The sequence below is a fragment of the Anarrhichthys ocellatus genome, unplaced genomic scaffold, assembly GCF_004355925.1.
Source record: "Anarrhichthys ocellatus isolate YVR2014 unplaced genomic scaffold, GSC_Weel_1.0 scaffold62, whole genome shotgun sequence".
Lineage (NCBI taxonomy): Eukaryota > Metazoa > Chordata > Actinopteri > Perciformes > Anarhichadidae > Anarrhichthys > Anarrhichthys ocellatus.
In genome coordinates, this window is record NW_022280092.1 from 1,627,184 (window position 1) to 1,647,094 (window position 19,911).

The following is a 19,911-nucleotide window of genomic DNA, read 5'->3' on the forward strand; positions in this document are numbered from 1 at the left end:
AGCAACTTCACGAGGTATTGAGAATATTCTTCAAACTGGGCATGCTGCTTTTATTTTCCAATACTACTTTTCTTTCTTTGACAGCTATTGTTTATCACTACTTGCACTCTCTAGACATGTTTTATAGTTTCACACTAGAGAAAGATAAAAAAGAGATATAATAAATGTTGCTTTTCCTCTTAAAATAAGACCATATTTACCTTAGCTGCATGCATCAACTACCAGAACTATCTTTTCATGAGAATAAACCTCATTCGTGTTGCAATATACACATGGGCAGATTATGAGACAATACAAAGGCCACACCACCTATCCTACGTATGAGTAAGACAGTTATACAGCCTCCTTTTGTTGTTGTTTTGTGTCTCTTTGCTGTCTTTGTAGTTGTAAATCAATGAGGACGTTTGTGTGATCTTTGAACAGACAGTTTTAAGTTGGGCAGAATTTTTCCGGTGGTTTTAAAAGAATTACTTCCCAGAAATAAATTGCTCGTTATCCCAAGAAAACGGCACCATAACTGAATTGGATTTGAAGAATTGTGGCGTTAGCATGTTAGCATGCTATGTTTGCTTTCATTCAAATGGGGCTAATAGTCATTAGTTGTAGCGCTATCCTGTCCTGACCTGCTGGACAAGTGGAAAAGTATTACCTCTTTTTTTGGCACTACTTCTGAAGTAAAGTGATCACCAAAGTCCGGTCATCCTCTAGGAAGCATGAATGTCCCTAATTCTGACTGTGCCCTTGCTAGAATTTGAGAGAGAATTGAAAATAAATTGACAAGTAACTTATTTTGAAGGGTCGTTTTTACGAGATGTTGTTTGAATATATATATATATATTATATATACATGCATAATAAATAAAATGTCATATTTTGGAAGGAGTTAGATTGGTACAAGTGTTTCTGGTAAGATTAAATATGTCCACTGTTTTGTCTCTAAAACCAAAGTCAAAAACTGCCCAGAGCATTAGCGACATTATATAAGACTGTGCCGCAGTGTAATTGACCCTTAGCTTAGTCCTGCCCTTGAATGACAAATCAATGCCATTAAAACACCTCTGAAGTTTGTTTGTTAATTATACTAATTTCTGTCACAATTTGAGGAAAATGCAGAATAAGTGAGTGTATGTTTGTTTGTGCCACAGTCGTTATTTTACTCAGTGTCAAAACATTTGATCACGGCAAAACAAAAACTGTCTACTGTCATGTGCTCTTCTCCCCTCTAGATAATAATACTGGTTCTTTCACTTGACATTGAGGTTGATGGACTCAAAGCAGAATGACCGCAAACACCAAGGTGACCAGAGGCTGCAGAAGGCACAGAGTGTGTTTCTACCCCCACACCCAGCCACGAAAACAGGTTGTCAGTAAACAGACAAAGAATAATGGCTAAGACAGCAGAGTAAATGTGATAGAAGTACAGTATATAGAGGAGGCAGCCCAAAAGAGAGGAAATAGTAGAAGACATACATGGTTGATGATTAATTTCCTAGACTGTATTATAAGCTTCACTGAAGGTAATGGCGGATATTCATGTAGTCAGTGCTCACTTTATGAACCTGCATGAGCTAACTGAGGGATGTGTAAATAAGCAACGGTTTGCTCACATACTCAGAATGAGGGCTGTGGATTTTGTCCACAGCCCTTACAACCAGTATGGAGAAGGGGAAAGATAACAGAGACCAGTAACTCTTTCAACGTCCTTATTGTCTTATTAAGATAAAAAGAAATAATGTTTTAAACAATTTGCACCCCACACTGTGTTTTACACGGTTGCATTTAATAAAGAAACAGTAAAACAAACCCCCACCACCATTAATAACAAACAAGAAGTCAGCTCACTGGGAAACTTTGAACCGCCTCCCGTCATTTAGCTGACATTAGAATTTTATGGAAATGTATTTTTGTGGAAAGCCATCTGGTCCAATGACCTGATATGTCTTCTTCTTGTTTACTGCTTTTGCATTAAAACTACTTTAAACTTAATTTTCTAAAAATCAAAAAAATGAAACTGAAGTGGTTTAAGCCATACTGTTCTGTTTCAACTGGAAATAGCAATAAAGTGCTTCAGTCGGAAACATAAACCTGCCGTGATATTGAAAAAAATCATTGAAAAGATTCCATATTAATAATGATGACCAATTATGTTAAAATTACCACTGTTTCCAACACACACAACATATCTCCTGTAAGGTATCCTATTAAAGTTCCATTTTAGCGAGTCGTTTTTTAAAACACTCTCCATAAACACACGTTAACGTGGTCTTACTTGTCTTAACAATATGAAGATGCCTCGGTGTTGTCCAGCAACTTCCCAAAAATGCTGGCACCGCATGTTAAAGCTCATAGTCCAGCAGCTAAACGGTGGCTTTACTTCACTGTGGCATCCACTCCGGCAGATGTTGTTTTCGACATGTGAGAGAGAGGAGATAAATACTTGGCTGAGCTACCTGAAGGCATTTCTTCACAGCTTTGTAACATTGAAGTCAAAATGTCACAGAAGGCCTATCAAAACCTAACAGGCCAAAATAAATATATTCGTCATGACCATCAAAAACACTTCCCACGTTTACAATTAACCGACAGATAAGTGCTCACTCTAGCTAAAGCACAAATACTTTAATTTCAAATCAAAGAGAGAATAATGGTTGAGTTTCAAATAATAGCCTGACGCCATACAAAAGGGCGTGGTGAAAAAAAATTACTGATCGGGGGGGAGGAAATTACCTGTATTATCATGGCTCACATGATAAATTCAGCATAACATTCATTTCCACAGCACTAACTTCATAGTTTGACTTCTTAAAAGGACAGGTTTTTGGGTAATACACTCTTGCTCAGAGTTGGATGAGTAGATCAATACGACTCTCTATAGTCTGACCGTTAAAGTCACAGTGAAACGGAAGTTAGAGCGGTTTTATATGACGGGCGGCGTTATCAAACATTATCTCTTTGGGTAACGCGTACTAAAGCAAAAAAACAACAATCCGCTGTTTTATGGGGGATTATCAGACATATTTCTTTGCTTTGCTTGGAGGTGCTGGTGGCTGGAGGCTAGTTGTTTCCTGTCTTTGTGCTAAGCTAAGCTAACCTATTGCTGACTGTAGCTTTATATCCCGTTAAATGGGCAGATATGAGAGTGGTATCTTTCTTGTCATGTAATTCTCAGGCAAACGTAAATAAGCATATTTCCAAAATTGTCAATCTATTGCTATAACAGAAACTCTGTTCTCACTCATTGTTTATTCCAGAAGGACAACTCAACACGTCCTGAACAGATGTGTCTTAGTGCTGGGAAATGTACATTATACTGATCAACTTATCAAGATAACAGGTTAACTATAATAGCAAAAAGCATCAGCAGCCAATAAAAGAAAAGCACATGAGAAAACAAGGGTTTCTTGCTAAAATATGATAAAATATAAAACTGAAAAACCCTCTTTGAAAATAAAAGTTTGGTTGTTTTTTTTGTCTGCAGTTAAGGTAAATAAAGCTATTGGAGAATTTACAGCATTTTACAGTCTCATGACTGTATTTTGCATTGTACTGATATCTTACATCTTTACATAAAACGATGCTTCGTAAAATGCAGTCAACCCAGTTACAGTACAAAGACATGAAGAACAAACACGAATGCTGAGATCTGGGATGAACGCTGTCTTTTCTCTCCTAATTTGCTCCTCCGGTCCACTCCACAAATGTCCGTCAGTGAGGGAAGATCCGCAATAAAGACAGGAAATACCAATCCATAAAAGAAATAAATCATCCAAGTCCCATGTTGCAGCACTCTAATACATGGAGGGTCTGCTTGAAAACTCATGGCTGGCCAATCAACTAATTTTTTTGAAGCTCAAGGTCTCCAATAACTTCCATCTGGACAGGCTCCTGAAACAAGAACACCGATGCAGAGATGAGGGGTACAATAAAGACTGAATGACAGACTTTGACACAAGTTATTGCTCCTGTTGTCAATGAAGGAATTAGTGGCAATGTTTTTGTTGAGAGTTATAACTTGGGGCTCCGTTCTTTCCTGTCTGTTACATAAAGTGGGCTTCATCTCTGAAAGTCACATTTTTACATTTTCAGTCATTAGGGACACAGAGCACTTGACAGTAGGGGCTGCCAATGGCACTTGTGCACATGTACACTGCAGATTTGGTTTGGGTATAGTATGGTCCCAAAGTATAAATATAACTGAGACGTATTGCTGTTAAATAAGCCTTTCAATAAGGTAATTAAAATGTTACATTTATTTAAAGCACAATAATTACTTCTCCCTTTTGTGGCGTGTTTTCTGTACTTATGTGACGTTGTTTACGTAGGAATTTTACTTAGGTCACATAGTTATATTAAGCCCAACAATGATGTTTTTCTTAAACCTAAGTGGTTTTGTTGCTTGAACCTAACTGTGGTCGTTGTTTACCCGCAATGGTTTCATGGTAACCACGTGGCGTTAAGTGACACACTATAAGCCGTTTCTCTGTAGTATATATATATGACGAAAATTTCTGAAATGTCGTGTCATTTATAAGCCTTTCCGTGAGTTTGGGTTGCTTATTCAGAAATTACACGGATCACATGAATATTGTTTGCACAATACCTGAATGCTCTGCATTTTTCCATTCTGTGTGTGACTTCTGGGGGGGAGAACAGAAATGTGGTTTCCCGTGGATGCAGTCTGTCTACCTCCACTCTGGCCTGTAGAGCCAACACCATTTGGTTTGTGGATGCAGAGCACCTTCTGGAAGCTCTGCTTGAAGTTTTCAGAGAGGAAGCCATAGAGGATTGGGTTGGCGCAGGAGTTGACGTAGGTGAGGATGACCAGGAAGAAGTAGACTGCAGCAGACTCAGCAGACTCAGGGATGATATAAACTAGGTTGACAAGGTTGGTAGTGAAGAAGGGCAGCCAACACAGTACAAACACCAACACGATGATCACCACCATGCGCGTCACCTTTCGCTCCGACTTGCGTCGCTTAGTCAGGCCTGCACGCACACCTGCTGACCTCACCTGTAATGGAGATGGTCATTTGAAAAGGTTTTATGAGATTTTGAGAGCAGAAACTTAAAATCGTTTTATTTAGGCACCGATAAAAGCCAAAGGCCAATTTTATCTGTTGCGTTACCTTGATGACGATCAGCAGGTAGCAGATGCTGATGACGACCACAGGACCAAAGAAGCCTAGTATGGATGTGTAGAGGATGAAGATAATGGACTGCAATTTATGCGGCTCAGGCCATGTTATGTTGCAGGCGTTCAACTCCTCCTGTACATTTGAATAGATTGTGACCGGCAGCACAATCAGAAAGGACACAACCCACACCATGCCATTTAAAATCTTGGCCACCTGTGGCTTCCTCCATTTGGCACTGCGAATAGGATGAACCACAGCCAGGTAGCGATCGATGCTCATCAACGTGAGGCAAAAGGTGGAGGCGAACTGGCTCATGGCATCAGCAGTCATGCACAGCTTACAGAAGAAATCCCCATACGGCCAGTAGGAAAGCACACTATTGGTGCCTAGGAAGGGAATTCCCAGGATGTAGAGTTCATCCGCCAAGGCTAAATTGAGGATGTACAGGTTGGTTACAGTCTTCATCTTGGTGTAGTGGATCACCACATAGATGACCAGGGTGTTACCCAGAAGGCCCACAATGAAGACGATGGTGTAGATAACTGCGGTGAAAACATTGAAGGGCATTAGCGCGCCCGAGCTGTGGTTGGAGTTGGGCTGGGGGGGAGACGAGCTGACATTCTCGGATGTCAACGTCGAATTGTAGTAGCCATCCATGTTGAAGGAGGGAGTGCTGGTGTCTAGTGTCTGTTTGGATTACAGTAGGAAATATTTCATGAGAAACAGACAAATATACAATCATATGGGATACTTAGCAATTTATGCTAAAACAAAAACATACCGGTAGTTTATTATTGTGGGTGTTCTAAGGCTTGTGAACTTCTTCTTTAGAGTATTTGTGTTACGTCGACCTTTTTGCACCAATACTTGGGCAGGAGGCATTCTGGGCTGTATGCCCATGTTTACCAGGAGACAAGAGAAACTTTCCACTGAATTGTCTGGGCCACTGGCCAACTTGCCATTTCTGTTAATGGGAAGTTGCACTTTAGAAGAAGATGACATACGCGTTTCAATACTGTCACTGCAGTTAGATTAAGATGTCCATCATGCGGCAGAAACAAAATGCCTTCAGCCAAGTGGCGAGGAGCCCACAACATTAAGGAGCTCAAGCATTTTTCTCAAAGTGGTGTCTGTGGCACTCTGCCAGGGGATCCGTGAAAAGTTTTCTGATTCATTCGTTTAAATTATCATGATGTAAAAATTGCTCTTGTTCAACCACTTTTAAAAAGGCTATATCTTGATTCTTTGGATCTTGATCATTTTAGCTCCTATTGTTAGCTAAGGTTTAGAAAGGGATTTTATTCGAACAGAATATTTTTAACCGCTCGTTTTAGGGGTCGTAAATGACTTATTGCTGTCAGCTGATGCTGGCCATAACTCTATTCTTGTTTTCTTGGATTTAAGCTCAGCATTAGATACTATTGACCATGATATCCTCTTGGACCGTCTTGAGATCTGGGTCGGTATCAGTGGCTCTGCTCTGCAATGATTAAAAGGCAGGTGTTTCTGCAACAGGTCTTCGCTGTGGGATCTGTGCTGGGTCCAGTTCTCTTTTCCATTTATATGCTCCCTCTTGGTCATAATATCAGTTTCCATTTTCCAACTATTTAAACTGTGACTCTGGAAACAACCATCTACACTGTCAACCTGCGAAACTGCCTTAAGACCTCTGTTAGTGGATATCACAAAATGTCCTGCAGCTCAATGCTGTTAAGATAGAGACATTGTCCATTGGTCAAGATCACCCAAATATCACATGTCATGTCTCCAGCTCATCCAAGACTCTGCTTAAACATAAACACATCTCACCAATCCTGGCTTCCTTACACTGGCTACTTGTTGCTTTCAAAATTGATTTTAAGATATTATTGATTACCCTGAGAGTCCTCGCCCCAAGTTATTTATCAGATCTCTTATTGCCCTGTGTCCCTTTACGCACCTGAGATCCTTGATAATTCATGCGTGAAGGTGATAGAGCCTTTGCTCCCACGGCTCCTAATTTGTGAAATGACCTGAGGAGATCAGGACTACACACATCTTTTTATCACTTTTGCAAACCAAACACATTTTTTAATTGCTTTTCTGTGATTTTCTGTATATTTGTCTGTTTTACTGTGTGTTACTCTATCCATCTTATTGTCTTTGTATTTTAAATGTCTTTTTTTCCCATTGTAAAGCGCTTTATAACAGTGTTTTGAACAGTGCTATAAATAAAGTTTAATATAGGCTGTATAGTAAATAATAGGCTACGGCAAATTATTCCATGGGACACATGAGGATAACCCTCTCTATCTAAGCAAGAGCACCACAGTGATAAAGTTACATTAAGTGGATTTTGGGGCCAAACATGTTCAGCAAGTTATTTTGGCAAGTTGCCTGCATGCTTGCAGCTGAACACAGTATTCTTTCCTGCATTTCACATCGAGGTAAAAATGCAAAAGCATAATATACTTGAGCACCAAAAGTAAAACTGTTCATAAGTAAAGATGCATTATCACTTTACTGTTGCAGCTGGTAATGGGGGAGCTAATTAAAATTACTTCATATAGGTGCAGGGTAACTTAATCTATAACAATATATTCCAATTTTTTACTTGATTTATATTTTGTATTGTCTGCTAAGTAAGTAACACCAACTCTGAAATGTAGTGGAGTAGTAGTATAATTAAACTATGCCCAAGTACAAGTACCTCAAAATTGTGCTGGATGTTGATTAATTTAATGAGGACATCTTAACTTTTTTATTTAATTTTATGTAAACTGTAAGAATTGTCTATTGATTGAAGATAAGATCACCAAACTGAACCCCGTATCATATTTTGTATTGGGTCTCAAGGTTGTTGAAGGTATCTCTAATATATATTAATGTAGTATAATGCATTAACATATAGTCTGAAACTAGAACAATGGCCAATTGGCACCCTATCATAATTAACTTCATCATGTCTTTGTGAAACTGCATCTATATGTCCTTACCTGGTGCCTTGCGGGTGACCTAAAATAATAATTACCCTATAACAGTTGTCAGACGTTGAAACCTGAGGCTGTGGAAATGTGTTGCACAAATACATGATGTGACGTAAAGATTCACTGAACCGCGCTTCAAAACACGGGAGTGACGCGCAGCCCGCAGCATGTTGTTGAGAAAACAAACACTTGAAGCCCCTGTCCCCTTTAGGCTGCATGGGGCTTGGCATTATTGTCCACCAAACTATAATAGCTGTAGCCCCCAGTCAGGAGATGCTCGGCTTGTTAAATCATCTTAGTTTGAAAAATAAACGTTTTGAGGCTCATAACAGTTTTCCAAACACACGTGTAATACTGTTAGGAAAAAAAATACTATTTCAACTGCGAATTCAAATTAATTTTATTTCATAAAGACGTTGTTTTATTTTAAATGCAGTGCCATTCGTAGATTGGATTCAACTTACCTGTGCGCTCCTGTGCGCCTTATCCTCTCCACTATCGGATGGCGTGATGCGTGTCTCCCGCGGTATTCATGAGGTATTTAACTCTCTCGCTCTTTTCCCTGGCCGCTTGAAAGAGAAACCACCTCACACTTGACTTTTCATCTTGAGGCATTTTCTTGGTGTCGGCAAGTTCAGATTTCCATTTACAGAGGCGCAAAAAGCAACATCTTCCAGGATTTTACGCACAGCTTGAGTTTGACGGAAATCCTGCGCACGAAGAAATGCGTCGCTCAGCTGACGAGGTGTCTCTCACAGATTCATTGAAGTGCCTCGACGCACTGCGACTATTTATGTGGAAAGCATCACCCCGCCTTTGGATGGGAAAGTCCCACCCATGTGGTTGTAATCATCTCACAGCACAACACCGGATTTTGTTGAAAAAGTACACATTGCAGCCCCTTTTTTTGTTTTCTTCATATATAGAGCTTCCAGTGAATCATAATACTAACTCATGTGTTCCCACTGTGTGTGAGAGACAGAGAGAGGAATGGAAAAGGGACACTAGGGAGTTGGTGACTTATTATTTATTGGCCTTGTTTGACCGGTCCTAACCAGACCAAATGGGTAGATGTATGAGATTTGTGAGTGTATAAGTAAACACAGTCACACAGCCTTGTATAGAGGCTTGCCCTGCAGGGACAGCGGTGTGTAACGGCACTTCCACGATATGGCTCATTTACACATGCATTTTTTCCAATGCAGGCAATACCAGCTCTCATTTTCAAGGTTAACGATGACGTCAACAAAAACTATTTCGACCATGCCCACCAAATTTTCAGGTGTCTGTCCAAATTGTAAAACGGTTTCTTTTTGTAGATGTCAACAAAAGTTGTTGGCATTACAGAAGAAGCACCAACTGTAAACGTGTTAAACCAGACTAGACAGTAACTAAGCAGAAGCTAATGAATAACACTGAGCTCCCAGTCTCACACTGTTTGCCTCACTTGTGCATATTCCTGCTCCTTCTGCCTCCCCGGCCATCTTTTCAGCCATACCCTCCATCCCAGGCCTCTCCGACGTTATACTTCACCTGTCCACCAGATGCCTTCAGACTTTTTGTCCTTTCATTGCAGATCCCGCCACTGCCCTGTAACGACCTCTTTGCTCTCACCTGAGCTTCTCTTCCAATCTCCCCACCTGCACCTCATTGCGTCATCAGCCGCTTGCTATATATAAATACACACCGGCCCAGATCCATTGTTCCTCCACCAGCAGGTTGTTGAGTGAGGTGCATGGCCTAGCTTTCCAGCTTTTTGCCATTCAACCTGTTTTGGACCTTATTGCCTGACCTCTGTATTTTGGATTATCTTGCCTGCTCCTGGTTGGAAATGTTTGCCTGTTGCCTTTGCATCTTATATTTTGGTTAATAAATCCCTGAAGTGCACTATCTCTGCCTCTGTCATCTGCATCTTTTTCAGTTCACTCTCATTCATATGTATGGGGAGGACGCAATATCAGAGACACAGCATTAACAGCATTATATTACTCAGTATCTCAGGATTAAATGATGCACAGAATAAACTGCAGACTATGGATATCTGATAAACCATGGACCCGCCACCATGTAGATGGTACACTTTTCTTCCTTTTTCAAAATGCCAGATGCAGCAGTTAATGCTATTTTTCCAATTCTTTGTGTCCCCAAGTTGTCCTTAAATGGCCCTTGTCTTGTATTGCTTATTTCATATTCTGTTAGTGTGTTTACATTATTACATTTGCTGCAGTGATCCAATGTCCTCGCTTAAGTTTCTTTAATCTAAACTAATTGAAAGAAAAAGCGAACATGTTCACCACGTGATGGCAAGTACAAAGCACCAGCTGAGTGCAGAAATACAGCGCACACATGCAATCATTACAATGCAGAACATAAAGGGTTGCTGGAGGTTTTTGTTTGTTTTAAAAGATCAAAGTTATCATACGAATCTTTCTATTATATTTACAGGTAAATCTGAGGTGCAGTGAATTGTTTCCTTATGAACTACTGTGCTGTTTTGTGTAATACTTCTCTTCCTGCGAAACGTGTCTCATAGAAAAGTGACCATGGAGAATATATTACGAATGTTCAGTCTAGTAATCAGAGCACTTGTTTCATACTTTTTATTATTGTGAAATTTGAAAAATATATTTTACTTCGCCTTGATTTGGCATGATGTGCATTATTGTTTTAATTTCCCTTCTGGCTGTCTCTGCCAGTTGTTAAAATATCTGAAAGACAATCAGACTGCTGTTGAATACAGGATTACATTGAAAATACATGAGTTTTTTTTTTTCTGAACAGTCCTGTTTTGTCTCCAAGCTTTCTTTTTCTCCTCTTGCTCAGATGAGTCACTCTGGCTTCAAGCCGTTTGCATGCACCTCTTGCCTTTCTATATCAAGCTTGTAGTCTATTGGCTTGTGCACCGAGATCATATCAGATTGGAGTCAGTTGCCGACTTCGTCCGGCTGATGACAACAAGCTGGTGGATTGATCGGAGAACTCTCTCAAGGTAACAGGAGTGCGACCACTGTGTGTGGTGTTTGTGGCCCACAGGAGCTCTCAACCAAGCTGAATCAATACTTCACCTCTGATAACAAAGATGAGACAGAACCTGTGTGTGTGTGTGTGTGTATGTGTGCGTGGGGTGGGGGGCATGAATGAGATTATATCCAGAGTGGCGACTCTGTGGCTGCCGCTGTCTGTTTAGGTCAGAAGATGAACTAGTCTTAAAAGTATTCAGAATATACGAACAATCAATCTGTCTCTGTGCTGCTTGTATGTTCAATTTGTTCATCATGAGCCGACCTTTTGGAAAACCTTATTGATACACAGCGTCCATCGGCAAGTTTTTAAAGCCTTTATGAGTTTTACGTCTCCATGTGGTCTTTTTGTATCATGGTACATTCAATTAATATCCTTATAATGCAGTTTTAATTACATTTTGTAATGTTGACCCTGGGCTGTCTGAAAATAGCTGTTTTAATGGGGCCAACCAACAAGGCTGCTTATTTGCTTAATGTTTATTTTCTGCATCAATCATCAGGAAAGTTGCGGAGGCCGTTAATGTAGCTGTTCATCTGCACACAGACTCCAGATGGAGCTGTTAACTGTCTTGGACTTGCCATGCAGGGAGCGTAGTCTGTATAAAATATGGACGTAGTCTCTTGACGTCAACCATAGGTTTCTGAGGAGCTGTTGTGAAGCTGGTGACTCCGGCCGTGGCCATCTTGGCAGCGACAACCTAATTCCTGGCTTATCAGAAAATGGGCAAAGAGGTGGATTATCGGTGGAGCAAAGGGCGGGACCGGGTGACGCAGCAGAAGATACAGCGTCCTGAGAAGGCACCCACCTTTCTCTTAAAGTGGCCAACGCCCTCAATTATGGCTCATTTTAATCCTCAAATTATAAATGGGTGAATATTATAAAAATGCTCTCGAACAGATGTCATGACCGAGGATATTAGCTATAGAGACCAAAACATTTTTTTGTGTGAACATGTTTATTTATTCTGTAAAGTTGGACATTTTAACATGGTGTTCTATGGAGATTAACTCCCACATGTAAAAGACTTGAGTTACTGTGCGATTTGATTGTTTATGATTTGAAATAATTGTTCATTTCTTGAAAATATAAGCTAACATATATCTGGGCTGTTCAAAGAGGAAATCGCCCTTAAGCTCAAATGTGCAAAAGAGAGTGTTAGAGCAATATTATTTTCTTATATGGCCTGCCTATACATGCTATAGAATACAACAAAAAGGATGAAACCAGCGGGACAGCTTCTATTCATGGTTGTGATGCGTTAGAGAAAAATACACTCCTCAGCTTTAATTGAGCGAAGCTGTCTCTGTATTGATTTGCATAGAAAGATTGTTTTTTTTCATCGACTGCAGACTATTCGATTCTAGTTTACGATACAAAAGAGACCCGAATTTCCAGGTATATTACTGCTACTTAACTGTTAAATAAAGCAATACTGCTGTTTCCCTCTGAGTTTATTCATTAAATTCAAACATTTTAAAGGAAAATTGAGTTGATGAAAAAGTTTGAAGCACTATCTTAAAACCTGAAGACATTATGTAATAAATATGTTCCTGGAAACGTTTCCCCTAATTTGAAGACTATAAAAAAAATCCAAATGGAAAATCACTCAAACATCATTCAAAGCCATTCTTAGAGGCTATAAAAATCCACAGTTTGAAGGCATTTGGGTGTACATTCATGATTCTTTGTCCATTATGCTAATAGTTTGCAGTACTTAATATTCCTAAACAACAAAGCCCTGTGTACTTCCCCCTGAGGGACAAATCAGAGTAGTTAATTAGGGAAGACCAAAAGGCTATATTTTATTTCTAAATTAAACCGATTTGACAATTATTATTATAACTTGCCAGGACTGGGTTGATGAGGGAGGGATTTTCCAAAAAAAGACACATTATTAAGCATTCAGGCAACATTAGGCTTTTGCGGAAGTGACAGTGTCAGCCTGCATTTAACCCCTGTCTGCAGAAAAGGAGCATCTGCACAAAGTGGAAGCTCAAAACAACCACTCCAGACGTTATGTGTGTGTGTGTGTGTGTTAGAGAAACATTTGAAAGTAATTGTCAGCGTAGCCAGAAAATAGAGTGAAGTGGCGCTTGTGTATTACTAACACAAACTCTCGTCCCAAAGGTGAGCAGACATTTTGCAGAGCTCGAGGATAAAAATCTGTCTGTCCTCAAATCTTCAGAATTTCTGTCCCTAAAAGGTTTGTCTGATTAATATCTAGGTTACCAGGTGGGTCATGTATAGCTTGTAAGATTGTAACACAGCAGAAGTCATTTACCGTATGATAAACTCCCCAACAGAGATATATATATATATATATATATATATACACACACACAATACTATTATTAGATCCACCAGCTGGGTCATTATCACTGAACGAGGATAACTGGGTTAGCTTGATTTGATTGTTGATTGTTTGACATGGGCCTGGATTCAATTATGGCATAAGATGTATGTGGGGCTAAAACATCCTCCTCTCAACACTGTCACCACTGTTGCTATTGTTTGCACAGTAAACCCTGTTACCACTGTTAGCTGCAAGCTGCTGGCTTAGCCGTCATGTTGAGAGTCATAGAGGCAATAGATATGCTCTGAAATTTGTATGCAGCAACTTTTTAAAGTTGTTATAACTATGGTTTTTGAAGTGGATTTTTAGATTATAAAGAATTATGTTTTTTTTTTAATAATGATGGAAAATAAATGTTCACTTATAAAGAGTGAACAGAGAAGTCAAATAAAACACATTCATTCACATTATGGAGAAACAGCCTTTACACACACCATGATGGTTTATGTGGGGTGTTGTGACAGCTCGCTGCAGTGGAGCTGCACCAACACCTCACTTACATGCTTCTAAAACTTCCATAACTTTACAATACAAATTTGTTATTTGTAATTAATAAATAATTAGATGTTAATTATAATTGAATAGTCTACAGTGCAAACATGCAGGTAGATTCTCACACACACACACACACACACACACACACGCTTTTTCAAATATAAGGTGTATTGATTTGTTCCCTTGACACTCTTGAAGTACTGCCAACTAATTGGTGGTGATTCATTTTCACAGTCTCCTCCTATGATGGCTGCTCAGTTGAATTGAAGGTTATTAAAAGATAAAGATGACTGAGTGACTCCTACGCTTACAACTATTATATGGTGAGCTCACCTTAGTGGATCGCAGCATGCAGCTAACAAGGATGTCGAAAGACCGCTCACATTTCAGGGACATGTGTTAATAAACTGTGGATTGCCCACATACAGTACTGTTTACCTATATAATTACATTTAGCATAAAGTATACATACAGTGATTCCAGTATATTTCAAAACATGTTGAGAAAAAGCAAAGCTCTTGTTTGCAGTAAAAAACAAAATTGGAAAGCTGTAAAGACCTTTCAACACCACTCTTCAACCAATGCGTACGAGTGCTAATTCTCACTTATGCTACATTTACAATATCTCAGACACAGCCAACTTTAACAAAATTTGATTGCATTTGTGATACATTTTGGCACTGTGCTTTGGTTTTTAAAAACCTACATTGATTAGCCTGGAGTGCTGTGACTCAAGCTTTAATTGTGTAACTTTAAAAGTACTGCACCACAAGCCCAATTTAGCTGCAATCTGAGGGGAGAGCCACGATTGTCCCAAAGGGCATCCACGTTATTTTTTGAGCATGAGAAGGAAATGCTCATTTTCTTCAGAGTCTGAGGCTATTCGGCTAATATGATATTAAAAAACCTGAGGTAAAGCAATGTATCATGTTTGTTCTTGCTAACGTAAGTTGAGTAATTTAGTCAGGTTTCTTCTTTACATAAAATCAGCCATGTACATTCTGTCACAATCAGGCTTTGCCTTGGGTGTTTTGTGTGTGGTTTTCTGTAGCTCCTCACTTCCTTCACTTGTCCCTAATCAGTTCATTCAGTGCACCTGCCAGTCACACTCTCCCTCATCAGCACAACTCTCCTCACCTGTTCTAGTCACTATTTAAACCCCTGTCTTTCACTCACTCACTGCCAGATCATTGTTTTGTTTCCTATCTACCTGCCCGTTTTGCTCTTCCTGTTCCCGGTTTCCCAGTCTGCCCTCCCTGTTTTTGTCTTGCCGGATTTCCCCCCTTGTCTCGTCCTTGGATTGGATTTCCTGTTTTTGTTTCGTGAGTTATTAAAACCCTTTTGTTCACTGCTCTGACTGTCTGCATTTGAGTCCTCATTATGTCCCGTGAAACATTCACTTTAATTAGAAAATGTATGTAAATGAACTGAGGCAAGTGTGTTACTTATCTTATTTCTAATGTTCTTGAAATGGATGGAAATATCCTGGATCCTAGCTGTACTTGGTTGTAGCTCAGTGAGCACACTGCATTGTGAACTTCAGAGGCATTGTATTTGTCCTAGTCTGAGTAATGTAAAACAAGTAGAATTTTGCCAGTCAATAACAAATTGGAGGTAAAACATGATTGGAGTTTATTTGAATATATTAACCTGATAATTTAGTAAAACACATGTAGTAATATAAAATGTTTTCAGAGAAGTTGCTCACGTACTGTACATTAAAAGACACTTTGAAGATGTCTTTCTAGCTGCGTACAACTACATTAGTGTATTATTAACCATTTATTAAATGTTTAACATACTGCTGATAAATGCTAAATGCATGACTTAAAATATAGTTCTAAGTTGTTACAGAACTGCTTTACAGTAATTGCCATTATTTATACACTTGATGACAGAACCACAAGTCTTGTTTCTACTGATAATAGTCAATAACTTTCATTTTTTACCAGTGTTTTACTCTCCTCAGATAACGGAGTGAGAGGAGGTTGAAGGAATGTCATCTCATGTCTAATCTCAAACTTTTTTGATGCCAGGGACATTTCCCATTTTCCAAGGGCCCCCTATAATCATAACACTGATTAAGCATATGCCATTTAATCCTTAGATGCTAAGAGTATATGTATTCTGAAACTTTTCAATCTTAATACTTCAGCCCTGTTTCATAGTGACAAACAGAAACACATTTCAATATGAATCATGTTAAGATAAAATTAGATGATCCTTTTATTAGTCTCACAGCGGGTCAATTTGCAATGTTATTGCATGCTAATACCACTTATATACCTTTTAAACATTTGGACTCATCTTTACAGCATTTATAGCCAACATTTCAATAATTAATCTTAAAAGCTTTCAGAAAATAAACGGTAGTGACATAGTCCTAATAAATCCAGATCCTTAAACTGAACAGTCTAAAGCCGACTCTCACTAATTTCGTATTGCTGCTTGTCACAATTATCAACATGTCTATTGGCTCAAAGCTAACGTAATGGACACAATAGGCTTGTTTTATTGACGCAAATGGTCCCCATCTGTGAATTGCATTTTCTTAATGATACAGCGCAATTTAATAATGTGAAGCTAATTATTTAGCGGGCCATTTACTGCCACATCCCCCACTTTGAGAATCGCTGGTGTAGTGCATTTTTGTCCCTTCTGTTCTCCAAATCAAAGCAGACTCTGCTGTCTGCACTTTGCCAACATGTCTGACAGATCTAGACTACTGACCTAAACGTGCACTGTCTTTCTGACAGACTGACATGAGAAGAAAAGCAGAATTTCCACGCTTCAGTTGCTCCTTTTGACTTGAGTTCACTCACACAGATTGGTGTGCCAGGGAGCACAATAGCTGCGGGATTACAAGTGAGATTTGGGTGACGTCCCTTTACGGTTCCAATTAGTTAGAAAAAAGAATGAATTAACGTCACACTTTTTTTTTTTTTTTTTTTTTTTTTTTTTAGATCTCCATCCCTGTCTGCCACATCACGGAGGAAGAAAAGAAGCTAAAAAAGAAAGATAACACCTTGCAACAAATCCAACTCCATATGCTGCAGCTGCCTGTTGATTAAAGGATTTTCTTTTTCACTTTTCCCACACATGCTTCCAAAGTCTGGAAATCTCTCACTGTCTCAGCTTCTATCTTATAAATTCTTCTGTCCTTGTGTTTCTCTCTCTTGTTCCTTCTCTTCCCATCTTATCTTTCATTGGATGCTCTGCTTGCCTGTCAGTGTTCATACATTCACATACATTGATCAGTTCTGTATCAGTTGGCAATTACTTTATTGCAAAAAACCCCACAAGACGGTGTTTAGAAAAGAAAATCAATACCAGTCTTATGTTTTTATAAGTACAAAGCTACCACCCACTGCCGGTTTGCATAGTTAGGTGTAAAGACTAACAGCTACAGCCTGGCTCTGAAGAAGGTAACATCATCCGCCAGCAATGCTGAGCTCAGACTATTTCTTGGCCAGGTGCAGTAACTTCCTGACTTATTTACTGTACAGATATGAGAGTGGTATCTAATTTAATATGAATATTACCCAAAATGTCAAACTACACCTTAAATCAGCAAGTTGCTGCATCCCCAAATGACCAGAGGACGAGCATGAAAGTGAAAACACATGATTTGACTATGACACTATAATAAACTGAAGTGTGAGCTCAGTATTATTACCTCCACTGTTTGAATACTCTTTGTGTATCAGGATCCAAAGTTCTACCAGGCTATTTTTTAATTTTTACAACAGTGATACTACAGTTTTAATCATTAACTAACTCTACTACTTTTTCAATAGGGTACTGGGCTCCAACATTTTATTATTCACTCATCTTTGTGAACACTTGGTGAACAGTGTTAGAACAAGATATATATATATATATTTTTTTTTGCATTCAGCATCAACAAAATGAATGTTTTCACAATGGCTCTGGGCAAGAGTATCTCTTCCCAATAATTCAAACCCAGGACTCAAATTGTTCTCAGTTCATGTTAGTTTTGATAAGCAGCAGCTCACTGGTCACTAACACAGAACACAAGGCGTATAGAGTAGGCAGTGTCCAGGGTGTAAATAATGACGTTGAAGATCGTCATGAAGGTGACCACCACCAGTTTGTCCCAGGGACAGAGGTGGCCACAGGAACTGGGTCTCTTATTGGCGCGGAAACTATACAGTGGCCAGATCACCATGGCTGTCATATACATCACTGCTGCCAAAATGTTATAGACGATCACAAGCTTGTCAAAGGGGAATGGAAAAAAAGAGGTCAGCCGTCCAGTAGAGAGCAGGATGATGAGGATGGCGAAGATGAAGCACAAGCAGTACACAGCCACGCACCACTGCAGTTCTGGGGAGCCGGAGAACTGGCTATTCTCCAGGGACGTGAAGATGAGACAGGCGAGGAACGCCTCCAGCATCTTCATGATGCCGGGCAACGAGGAGAGGAACCCGCTGTTCTGCCCACTCGGACGAAGGCGAGTTAAAGCCACCTCGGCTGCGTAAACCCCGAAGCAGACCCAGGACACCACGGAGGCACCGATCTGGCGGTGGCAGGTACTGCAGGTGAAAAAGACGGGGTACATTATGGAGGCAGAGAGGCACATGAGGCTCGCCAGCATGGCAAGGGCAGTGGTGAAGTCATCCCAGGCGAAAGGTAGTTTGGTATTGACAGTTGTGAACTCCAGGATGAGAATAAGAAGGGTGAAGAAGAAGCAGAAGCACCAGGTGAACATGCACCACGCCCAGTAGGGAGATGAGACGTGGCCCACTGTTGCCACCAGGCTAAAAGACATACAGGTGAGGATGGTCGCTATTATTCGCATTATGCCCACAGGCTGGGTGAGCGCCCGTAAGTCCACGCCAATCATGACTGGACAGGATGAGTCCGTTTGATGTAAAAGAAAAAATGTTGTTTCCAAAGTCAGTTGATTCTACTCAGATCCTGATAAAGACATCCATGTAGAGCCTCGAACAGGTGTGTTCTTTGAAACTCAAACTCAAACTGTGGTTGTGTGTATTCAGACAGATCATCACAGGCTTATCTGCGCAGTTTATGGCTCTGTTTCACTCCACGGATTGGATGCTTGAGTGTTGTCATGTTCCCCTCAAGACACACACGCTGGACTCTGGTCCCCAGTGCATGTTCTCCAGCACAATGGCGAGGCGTGCAGGTCACATCCTACGCAAAAGCTCTCCTATCCTAACCTTGAGTTCACTTGATTTACTGCTCTTGGGTGGAACAAATTGGAGAGTTTACAGAATGGATTTTATGGTACAAAGATTATACTTCAGTTTGGTTAAAAAAGAGTTATCTCTTTAATAGACTTAAAAAAAGAGGAAAATCTACCGTCACACCAAATTGACAAGAAACTACACGATGATGTTTTACTTTAGTATTGTAATGTAATGTATTGTGATTCATTACATCAGTGTTTACCAAAAACAAAACGTTCTATGAAAACTTTCTTTTTATTCATTGCACCAAAGAGGAAAAAAGTTTAAAAAAACATTAAAATCCCAGAAACATTTCATATATTTTATTATACCATCTCCTCTGTCTTCCCTTGATCCTCTGGTTCTTTTTCGCTCCATTTATTTGTTTACACAATATCATTATAATATCTACTCTTGGGTCTCCATTTTGACTTTTCAGAGCACAGCAATGCCTGGACTGGTCAAAGGTTATGTGAGTAACCTCCCACGTCATCGCTACGATTAGCAAACAAGGCTTTAATCCTGACCAATTACTCACTTGCTTTTGTTATGTTGTTAGAGGGAGGCTAAACTTACGAACATGAGACCCGCCTCTACTCTTTTTCCTTTCCTCGTTAAACATGGCAACACAGAGGGGTGAATACATTTTTGACAGTAAGAGGTTTGTTCAGAGCAGAATAGCGGGAGGGGAGCTGTGAGATTGAAACCTGTAGCTGCTGTGTGTT

At 39.8% G+C, this 19,911-nt stretch overlaps 2 protein-coding genes across 2 annotated transcripts; both read right to left on the reverse strand.

Annotated features, from left to right (window-relative positions):
* Positions 1-1,666: 1,666 nt before the first annotated feature.
* Positions 1,667-8,847, reverse strand: LOC116397130 (somatostatin receptor type 5-like). The gene is made up of 4 exons (XM_031872307.1): positions 8,566-8,847; positions 5,127-5,822; positions 4,601-5,011; positions 1,667-3,885 (listed from the first exon to the last, which is right to left on the reverse strand). Exons 2-4 carry the CDS (start codon positions 5,790-5,792, stop codon positions 3,835-3,837), a joined length of 1,128 nt encoding a protein of 375 aa, XP_031728167.1. The 5' UTR covers positions 5,793-5,822; positions 8,566-8,847; the 3' UTR covers positions 1,667-3,834.
* A 7,328-nt stretch (positions 8,848-16,175) lies between these two features.
* LOC116397106 (myeloid-associated differentiation marker homolog) lies at positions 16,176-18,961 on the reverse strand. The gene has a single exon (XM_031872274.1). It carries the CDS (start codon positions 18,838-18,840, stop codon positions 17,986-17,988), a length of 855 nt encoding a protein of 284 aa, XP_031728134.1. The 5' UTR covers positions 18,841-18,961; the 3' UTR covers positions 16,176-17,985.
* Positions 18,962-19,911: the final 950 nt, after the last annotated feature.